Raw genomic sequence first — 10,610 nt, 5'->3', positions numbered from 1 at the left:
CACCAATTTACAAGGCATTTTATTTTTTCCAATCCTATGATGTACAAGGCCCAAATAAAGCTGAATTATTTTATAGCCAGTTCTTAAATATTCCAATCCAGTTTCTCTTTGGGTCTTATAAAATGACTTTTGGTATCTCCACGATAGATGTGCACTGTTTTTGGAAATAAGCTTCTATTTTGTCTTTGATACATGCAGTACTGAGTCATTGCCAGCTGGACCACTAGATTGTAGTACTTTATTGTTTTATTTCACCTCTTGCTTTAACCCTTGTTTTCATTCTGTTAGTCAGTATTGTGCAATCCTTGAGGTTTCTCTTTCCCTATACAGTACATAATATGTCGAGAGAGAGAAAAAATAGAATAGTAGTAAATGATAATGTGAAACCATGGACGGAAATTCCACTGTATAAAAATCAGGTGGTTGACACAATCTTAACCTAATCCTGACTTTCCAGGAACTCCATTCGTTGAGACACAATTCATCAGGAGACATTAACTATACATCATCCTGCGTATTCTCATATTTTTTCCCATTTTGGGCAGTACCCTTTTTGGAAAATAACAGATCAGTGAGTGACTACATCAAGTAAAACTTGAATCACAAATCTCGCCAGTTCTTATTTAGAGCATGGACACTTCCTGTCCTTACACACAGTCCTCTCTTGAGTTCTAAGCAGACCCCATCAAGCAGATCTTCCAGTGTCTCTCTCACAATCGTAGACTTGCTCACACTCTCATAACGTTCCCTCCTCCAGCAGACGGTTGAGGCCGGTGCAGATTTTAGTGAGGTTGGGTTTAAAGCGTCCATCAGGGTTGTACAGCTGGGTCAGAAGCTCTGGATCGGAGTAATGGTTGAATACGTGGTTGATGCGACCATGGGATTTGGGTGTGAGGTGGGAGTCGACTAGCTTCAACAGCAGATCTCTGCATCCTGTCAGGATCTCCGACATTACTGTTTTGTCAAAGGTGAATTCCACCTGAACAAGAAGAAGTGGGAAATAGAGATAGGATAACAATGTTATTATGTTGTCATCGTCTTTTATCTGTTTTCATACAGAATGATTGGCCGTTAATGCATAGAGGTCTATGATCGATTAACTCACTGTAACATAGTGTTATACAAGGTGCCGGCATGTTTACCTCATAGAAGCTGATGGCTGTCATGGCTCCTTGATGCAGCTTCTTCTTGAAGTCCTGGGCCAGACTCAGCTCCTCTGGGCTGAAACGGTTGTGTCTGAACAGCACGCCAATCTTCACTGCTATCTTGATCAGGTCCTTCACCACCTTCTGGGCCTCTGAGCGGTTACCTGAATACTCTTTGGAAACACGGTAGAGCTCATCTAGGATCTCACTGCTGGTGTCGTCTATGAACATATGGACCACAGACTTGTTGGCCATGTGGCTGAGGATCTTCTTCTGGGCCTGCATGGCCATATCCTTGGAGCTGAATGACTCCATCCTTACCTGGGAGTTGGGAGAGAAAAGTGATCAGGGATGGCTGATTATGTTATTTCTAACTCCTAGCTCAGCCGTGCCACAGGATCTCCCTCAGGTCAGTTTTCTGGGCTTTTTGTTTTAGCATTAATGAGAATCCAACTGAGACATCCAGGGGATGTTCCATGGGTAATACCAGTTGTGGAAAAAGTACTCAATTTTCATACTTGAGTCAAAGTAAAGACACCTTAATAGAAAATGACTCAAGTGAAAGTCACCCAATAAAATACCAAAAGTATAAATTATTTTAAATTCCTTATTTAAAGCAAACCAGATGGCATAATTTTCTTCTTTTTTAAAATTACGGATAGCCAGGGGCATGGTCCAACACTCCAACATAATTTACAAACAAACCATGTGTTTAGTGAGTCTGCCAACTCGGAGGCGGTAGGGATTACCAGAGATGTTCTCTTGATAAGTGTGAATTAGACAATGTTCCTGCTCTGCTAAGCATTCAAAATGTAACGAGTACTTTTGGTTGTCAGGGAAAATATATGGAGTAAAACGTACATCTTCTTTAGGAATATAGTGAAATAAAAGTTGCCAAATATTAATAGTCAAGTACAGATACCCCAAAAAACTACTTAAGTAGTACTTCAAGTAATTTTACTTTACTTTAAGTACTTTACACCACTGGGTAATACCCACCAAGGCTACAGCCTCACCCCACACCGTGTCCCTGTCAGGGGAGTGAAGATACAGAGAGCTACCCCTCATGGGAGGACTTGAGTGCACCTACATCACGTAAACACACAAAACTGTTGCACCACATACCGTTTAACAGGACTAGTGTCATTGCAGCTTTGTTCTGCAGCTGTGTTGCAGGTTCATTTGATGTACTCAATATCAAATTAACACAGTAGGTTCCATGGTACACCTATGGAATTGGGCCTAACCTACATTTTCAACATTGTAAAAATAGTTATGAACTATGTATAAAAGGTTACACAATTCCTACCATTGGTTTCTGTTACATGTTGAGAGCATACACAATCATCCTGTGGGGATAATTTCAGGGCTGAATCTCCACTTAAGGCCTGTGTGGACAAGTATGTGAGAGAGGCAGGTAGGCTGAATAGCTCAGGCAGGTTTCTACAAGTGCTCCTACATTGCATCAGAACAGGGGGAATGGAGCAAGTCATGGTCCTAGACCTATCCTTGACTCTTAGAAAAATGGGTTATTCAGCTATCCCCATAGGAAAAACACATTTTTTGGTTACTGGTAGAACCCTTTGGCATTCCATGGAGAACCCTCTGTGGAAAGGGTTCTACACTGAACCCAAAAGGGTTCTACCTGGAACACAAAAATGGTTCTCCGATAGGGACAGTCGAAGAGCACTTTTAGGTTATAGAAAGCACTTTTCCCCCCCTAAGAGTGTATATTTACTGTCTTGGAATCCTCCCTTAGGCAAAAGGTCTTACATTGAGGCATCCTTTAAGTGGCAACCAGGCTTTCACACATATGGGTCTTTTTTAAATCGCTTCAGGGCCCATATTCACAAAGAGTCTCAGAGTCCTGATCTAGGATCTGTTTAAGCTTTTAGATAGTAATGAAACAGATTATATTGACTGACCGGAAATGGTCCTACGTCAGCACTCCTATTCTGAAAGGCTTTATGAATACGGGTCCAGGTGTGTGTGTATTAGTGCATGCGTGCGTGATCCAAATGACGGTCATCTATCTGACTCACAATTGATGCAGTAAGCAATAAATGCAAATGACTTTTCTGCCAATAAATCAAATGATCCTGACATACTAATAGGCTATGTTCTATAATCAGCAAACACACATCTCCCATATGTCATCCCACTGGGTTTTTATTACATGCGTATCCAGTGTCACATTTCTAATGGTACGCTCCAGTACAAAGCCTCCGCTCTCTGCGGGAACATTCATTAGATGAATTTCCCTTAACGATGATAATGGAAGTGGAACAGCATGATAGCTATTTCAGATTCACTCTCAATCTCATTCCAGTGCAGAAAAGCCCAGTGGGGATTGAGAGACGTGCGCACCCATCAGCCATGTATCCTCCCTGCAGAAATATGGAGCCGCAGCTGGAGACGGCTGGCTTTTTGGCTGGGCTTAAAGGAAAGTTCACTCTGTTTATTTGACTAGTCTGCTAAGGGTCAGTTGTTTAAAGTATAAATATCATTTTTGGGTTGTCTTCATGCGACAGCCAAGAGTACAATGAAAAACTACTCTCCTGTAATGGACAGCACAGGGCGGGCTGATAATGCTTTTTATGTTTACACAGTTCATGTGGAGTACAGCAACAGCAACAATGACCATGTACACATTTAAAGAGCACTCAAGAAGGTCAATCTGAGTTGCTGTCCATTAGGCTACGGATGGAAGAGCACTAACTTCGCCATTAACAATAGGAACCAATTTTATGAAACCAGACATTACACTTTCAGGAATGGGAAAATCCAAGCAATGTGGGTCTTCCATGACTCCAGTGTTAGGAGGGCAGGTTGTGTGGATCAAGAAGAGCTGTGCTGACTGACTTGGAGATAGTGATCGCTGATTGGAAGATTATGCGCAGGGGGGCGGGGTGGGAGAGGTAAATATTTAGCATTCCGTAGATGACTGCTGTGTGTGTGTGTTTGTGTGTGTACGCACAGGTAAATCCTCTGGACTCCCACAGGGCTTAGCAGGGGAATTGTGGAGTCCCTTCGACTTCCCTAGACAGAATGTGACTTCTACTGCTGCTATTACAAAGCACCAGGTCAAGCAGACATGTTCCGCTAACACTAGCCCTAAAGGCTTATGTCACCCGCTGTCTGTCACCAGGGATATTATGGGGCAATGAGGCCTCCCAGTTCTTAAAGTGTCTGTTTAGAAGGGAGAAATGTTCAGGGTATTTCAGATAGAAATATATCGTATAGGATGGGCATGACTTTTAATCATACAAACAGAGAATATATGCAGTTCTACCACCTCGTTGAACACACTCCTGGTGGCATTATCCTGAGCTCAGGTCCAGACCTTTCTTTTCAGTAGAGGACCTCACAAAGTGCGGAACTTTCCAGTTTTTCTCTCAGCATTTAGTTGGTATGGGTTACTAAATCAGGATATGTCCCGTGTGTGTGCAGGTTCAGCATGTGGCACAATAATGGCCCAAAAACTGGCATCACAAAAGTATTGCTTCATTAAGAATGGTGTTGGACTGAATGCTTGATGTTTGATGCTGGCAGTTTTTCATTCAAAAGTGTTCATACAGTATGATTTTTGAATGTTTTGTCAGTCTTGTAACGTTTCCCGAAGTCTTTGAAGAGTTGTTGTTCAAGACTGACACACAACTCTGCTGGCTTATTATTAAGGAAGAGAAACCAGTAGTTGGTTTGTGGTGACCAATTTTGTTTTTACCCCTTAGTCTGTCCAACACTTTGCTGTGTCATTTCCATGTCTTTGTCTTTCGCTCTGACTGGCTCTCTGGCACTCTCAATCCGTGTAGGCTAGTAGACGAAAAGAAAGTCTACAACTTGTTTGATTGTGCAAGCTCCACCAGGCACAGATGGTTTCTCTCCTCAGTTATACAGCTGTCTGTCAGGACTGGGTTCCGTTTGTACCTGTTCCAGCATGACTCTGAGTGTACATACAGTACACGTCTCCCAAGTCCAGTGTAAGTTAGAAAACTATCGAAGAGGAATTCACACATGATCTTATTTGGTCCTTCAGTACCACCTTCCTTCTCACTTTATCCACATAAACTTAAAATGTATTGAAAGATATAACTAAAAAGGACAAGCTCGCTATAATAATAACACAAGTGTTATATTTGCAAGAGTGTATGTTATTTCTGTCAAAGGTAGAGCTATCTGTGCATAGAAAAGACATGGTTGAGTTATCAGATAGAGATAGCCCTGAGAGTCTTCTTACCTGTGTGTGCCAGAGAGAGTCCTCCCCTCCTTCGTGTCAAACGTCTCAGTCCCCACGGCACGTGGCTTAGGTTGTCAGCATTGAGCACTCGTTAATGGAATCCCTTCATCCTACCAGGTGACAATAAAATAAAATCCCTCTGTGTCTCATCTATCTGTGCTGCTCGCCACCGTCTCAAGATAATTGTCAGTTGTACTTCCTTGAGGAACTAAATTGCTATGACACACCCCTTAGTGTGTTTCTCTCTCTTTCCTTCTCTCTCTCTCTTGTATTTCCCTCAAATTCAAATTCAAACTTTTGTTCCTCTTCAAACTACAGTATCTCTCTCTTGCTTTCCTCCCTCTTCATACTTTATCAGTCTCCCTGTTTCTTTTTGTTTCTCTCTCTCATCCACTCTGTTCCTCTCTTGCTCTCTCTCGCGCTCTCTGTCTATGTCTTTGTCTGTCGCTCACTCTCTCTCTGACTATCTCTCACTCTCTCTCTGACTGTCTCTCTCTCTCTCTTTCTTTCTCTCTATCTATCTGCTGACAGTGGGCCTCTGCTTGTTCTGACAAGTGAAAACCCCAGAAAGAATTGAGCAATAATCCGGCGTTTGAAAGGGGAGCGGCTTAACCCTTTTTGTGTTCACCATTGCAGGAATGCAGCTTCTGTCAGCAATGGACTCCATGTCACATCTGCTCTCCAGCAATGTATAAATTCATATAGTTCATCTGTTAATCCTAAACCTTATTTCACTGCTTTACTTTTGTCATTGTAATTTTGACCCTGGTGACCTAGTAAAGTATGAAGGGATTATACCGTATGGAGTGTATACTGTATATACTGTATTATAACTACATTGGCATGAATGAACAGTATTTGAAAATACTGAGCTCACATTGGTTTGAAATGGAGGGACGTCAGTGAAAACTGATGAACATATAAGACCTATTTACCAGTTTTGTTTGCATTGGTTGCCATAGATTTTATCTCTCCTCGTGTTGGCTTAGTTTCAATTGATGTTGAATTTGTGAAAAGCAAATACATAGACATAGGAAGACTGGGGTAATAGTACAGACAGTGCATGGTGAAAATCTACACATCCCTTGCACATTCTTCACATGTTGCTGCCTTAAAATACTATCTAAAAACGCATTCAATTAGATTTAAGTGAAATAAAATTATAAGATATTTCCAAATGAATTCTTTTTTTAAAGAAGAGGGAAAAAAAGATGTCTTGATTGTGTGTCTTCACACCCCAGAGTTAACACTTGGTGGAAGCATCTTTGGCATTCATTATAGCTGTGAATCATAAGTCTACCAACCTTACACAACTCTTAGGGCAAGGTATATCCATTGTTTTTGTCACAATTGCTCAAGCTCAGTAAATTTGTTTTGGAATCATTGATGGACAAGCATATTTAAGTCAGAACTGACATTGGACCACTCAGAAACACTCAACATTTTGTCATTAACATTTGTGTAATTGTTCCTCTGAAAAGTAAAACTCCCAGGGTTAGGTTTCTATAAGAGTGAGGCAGGTTTTCCTAAATTTTCCCCAAATATTGATCTTGTTTCATCACTGCAACTCCCCAACGGGGTCGGGAGGCGAAGGTTGAGTCATGTGTCCTGCCAAACTGCACTTCTTAACACCCGCGTTTCAGAGGAAACACCATTCAACTGACGACTGGAGTCAGCCTGCAGGCACCCGGGCCCGCCACAAGGAGTCCCTAGAGCACAATTAGCCAAGTAACGCCCCCCGGCCACTAGCAAATGTATATTACAGATATCCTAGTCTTGGATTTTTAGTTATAAAGGGGGTGAATTTGATCAATCTCAACAATTCCTACCAAGGGAAGTGTGTTTTGTGTTCACACTGACCACAATTCATGAATGCTCTGATTCATACAGGCCTGGCCATTCTCTGATTCAAAAGCACTCTGTTTATCTGTAGGTTTATGTGAACGACATCCAGCTGGACCAAACAGCCTGCTGAGGCTCAACCCATAAAAACATCTCCATCTGATGGGGCTAAGGCCTTTGAGCCAATGATTGTTTTCATGTGTCAGGGTGAGAGGTCAGACCAAGGCCCAGTTGAACTGAAGGGAGAGTCTGAACGGATACAAGCCTACAGAGTGTGCAGTTGGGATTCAAAGACACCTGCACCTTTGTGTTTATTTTCTCTTTCCTCCGGCAAGAAATTAACTGACTAGAGATAGTGAACTGCAACTGCAAAAGTGGGCCTGTCACCATGGCAACAGACAGGAAATAGGGCTTAAGCGGTTTCCTGACGGCTTCCTCTTAATCATGTAATGACATCTCCCTCAGAAATGTCTACAAGGAGAGTTCAGATGTGTGTGTGTGTGTGTGTGTGTGTGTGGTCGGTAGGTCTGTAGCACTCACTAACCCTTAGGTATTCATACCCCTTGACTTGTTCCACATTTTGTTGTTACAGCCTGAATTCAAAATGGATTACATATTTTTTTACCCTTCTACACACAATACTGCATAATGACAAAGTGAAAACATATTTTTAGAAATTTGACAAAGTGAAAACATGTTTTTAGAAATGTTAGCACATTTATTGAAAATGAAATACAGAAATATCTCATTTACATAGATACCGATCAAAAGTTTGGGGCCACTTAGAAATGTCCTTGTTTTTGAAAGAAAGACACATTTTTTTTGCTTATTAAAATAACATAAAATGGATCAGAAATATAGTGTAGACATTGTTAATGTTGTAAATGACTATTGTAGCTGGAAACAGCAGATTTTTTAAATGGAATATCTACATAGGTGTACAGAGGCCCATTATCAGCAACAATCACTCCTTGTGTTCCAGTGTCACGTTGTGTTAGCTAATCCTAATTATAATTTTAAAAGGCGAATTGATCATTAAACCTGCTGTTCTGATTAAAGAAGCAATAAAACGGGCCTTCTTTAGACTAGTTGAGTATCTAGAGTATCAAATCAAATCAAACTTTATTTGTCACATACAACAAGTGTAGACTTTACTGTGAAATGCTTACTTACAAACCAACATTGCAGTTCAAGAAGAAGAAAATATTTACCAAGTGGACTCAAATAAAAATTAATAATAAAAAGTAACAAATAAGAATAACAAGGCTATATACAGTGGGCACCGGTACTGAGTCAGTATGCGGGTGTACAGGCTGGGGGGGGTGTCAATGTAAATTGTCCGGTGGTGATTTTATGAATTGTTCAGCAGTATTATGGCTTGGGGCTAGAAGCTGTTGAGGAGCCTTCTGGTCCTAGACTTGGCGCTCTTGTACGTCTTGCCGTACGGTAGCAGAGAAAACAGTCTATAACTTGGGTGACTGGAGTCCCTGACAATTTTCTGGGCTTTCCTCTGACAGCGCCTTTTATATAGGACCTGGATGGCAGGAAGCTTGGCCCCAGTGATGTACTGGGCCATTCGCACTACCTTCTGTAGCGCCTTACGGTCAGATACCGAGCAGTTGCCATACCAGGCGATGATGCAACCGGTCAGGATGCTCTCGATGGTGCAGCTGTAGAACCTTTTGAGGATCTGAGGACCCATGCCAAGTATTTTCAGTCTCCCGAGGGGGAAAAGGTTTTGTTGTGCCCTCTTCACGACGATCTTGGAATGTTTGGACCATGATAGTTCGTTGGTGAAGTGGACACCAAGGAACTTGAAACTCTCGACCCACTCCAGTACAAGCACGTCAATGTTAATGGGGGCCTATTCGGCCCGCCTTTTCCTGTAGTCCACAATCAGCTCCTTTGTCTTGCTCACATAGAGGGAGAGGTTGTTGTCCTGGCACCACACTGCCAGTTCTCTGACCTCCTCACTATAGGCCGTCTCATCGTTGTCGTTGATCAGGCCTACCACTGTTGTGTCGTCAGCAAACTTAATGATGGTGTTGGAGTCGTGTTTGGCCACGCAGTCGTGGATGAACAGGGAATACAGGAGGGGACTAAGTACACACCCCTGAGGGGCCCCAGTGTTAAGGATCAGCGTGGCAGACGAGTTGTTGCCTACTCTTACCACCTGGGGGGTGGCCCGTCAGGAAGTCCAGGATCCAGTTGCAAAGGGAGGTGTTTATTCCCAGAGTCCTTAGCTTAGTGATGAGCTTCCTAGGCATTATGGTGTTGACCGCTGAGCTGTAGTCATTGAACATCATTCTCACATAGGTGTTCCTTTTGTCCGGGTGAAAAAGGGCAGTGTGGAGTGCGATTGAGATTGCGTCATCTGTGGATCTGTTTGGGTGGTATGCGAATTGGAGTGGGTCTAGGGTGTCCGGGAGGATGCTGTTGATGTGAGCCATGACTAACCTTTCAAAGCACTTCATGGCTACCGACGTGAGTGCCACGGGGCGATAATCATTTAGGCAGGTTACCTTCGCTTCCTTGGGCACAGGGACTATGGTGGTCTACTTGAATGTGAATGTTGACCTGTTTTAACTTCTTGTGACTCAAACGGATCCGGGAGCGTAATCATCGCGTAATCATCGCCTCAAACTAATTAGCATAACGCTAAATCTTCCTAGAAAATCTCCCTATTCATGAAAATCACAAATGAAATATATTGAGACACAGCTTAGCATTTACATTTAAGTCATTTAGCAGACGCTCTTATCCAGAGCCTTTTGTTAATCACACTGTCATCTCAGATTTTCAAAATATGCCTTACAGCCAACGCTAGACAAGCATTTGTGTAAGTTTATCATGGCATAATGCGATGCTAGGCTCTGCTAGCGGCAGGCAACATTTTCACGAAAATAAGAAAAGCAATCAAATTAAATCATTTACCTTTGAAGAACTTCGGATGTTTTCACTCAGGAGACTCCCAGTTAGATAGCAAATGTTCCTGTTTTCCAAAAATATTATTTTTGTAGGCGAAATAGCTCCCGTTTGTTCTTCACGTTTGGCTGAGAAATCGACCGGAAAATGCGGTCACTACAACGCCAAACTGTTTTCCAAGATTTTCTGTGGGAGCCATCATGTGACCACTTGCTCAATGTGGTCCCTTACGGCTATTCTTCAACATAAATGCGTAAAAATACGTCACAATGCCGTAGACAGCTTGGGGAATACGTAGAAAGCGTAAGCTCATTCGTAGCCCATTCACAGCCATATAAGGAGTCATTGGCAATGAAGCGCTTTCAAAAAATGCGGCACTTCCTGATTGGATATTTATCTGGGTTTCGCCTGTAACATCAGTTCTGTTGCACTCACAGACAATATCTTTGCAGTTTTGGAAA

General features: G+C 42.3%; 1 protein-coding gene across 1 annotated transcript; it reads right to left on the bottom strand.

The window, feature by feature from the left end:
* Nucleotides 1-2: 2 nt before the first annotated feature.
* LOC115141051 (tumor necrosis factor alpha-induced protein 8-like protein 2) lies at nucleotides 3-5,886 on the bottom strand. The gene is made up of 3 exons (XM_029679641.2): nucleotides 5,383-5,886; nucleotides 1,143-1,466; nucleotides 3-979 (listed from the first exon to the last, which is right to left on the bottom strand). The coding sequence occupies exons 2-3, from the start codon at nucleotides 1,458-1,460 to the stop codon at nucleotides 737-739; spliced, it is 561 nt and encodes a 186-aa protein (XP_029535501.1). The 5' UTR covers nucleotides 1,461-1,466; nucleotides 5,383-5,886; the 3' UTR covers nucleotides 3-736.
* Nucleotides 5,887-10,610: the final 4,724 nt, after the last annotated feature.

Source organism: Oncorhynchus nerka, linkage group LG14 (assembly GCF_034236695.1).
Source record: "Oncorhynchus nerka isolate Pitt River linkage group LG14, Oner_Uvic_2.0, whole genome shotgun sequence".
Lineage (NCBI taxonomy): Eukaryota > Metazoa > Chordata > Actinopteri > Salmoniformes > Salmonidae > Oncorhynchus > Oncorhynchus nerka.
The sequence above is the reverse complement of the archived record's forward strand: the minus strand, read 5'-3'. Positions and strand labels throughout refer to the sequence as shown.

What these genes read in the sequence shown, in the direction of transcription:
- LOC115141051 (XM_029679641.2), bottom strand. Translation starts at nt 1,460, where the DNA reads ATGGAGTCATTCAGCTCCAAGGATATGGCCATGCAGGCCCAGAAGAAG. An exon ending in CAGCCATCAGCTTCTATGAG is followed by an intron (nt 980 to 1,142) that starts GTAAACATGCCG and finishes CTTCTTGTTCAG; the next exon opens with GTGGAATTCACCTTTGACAA.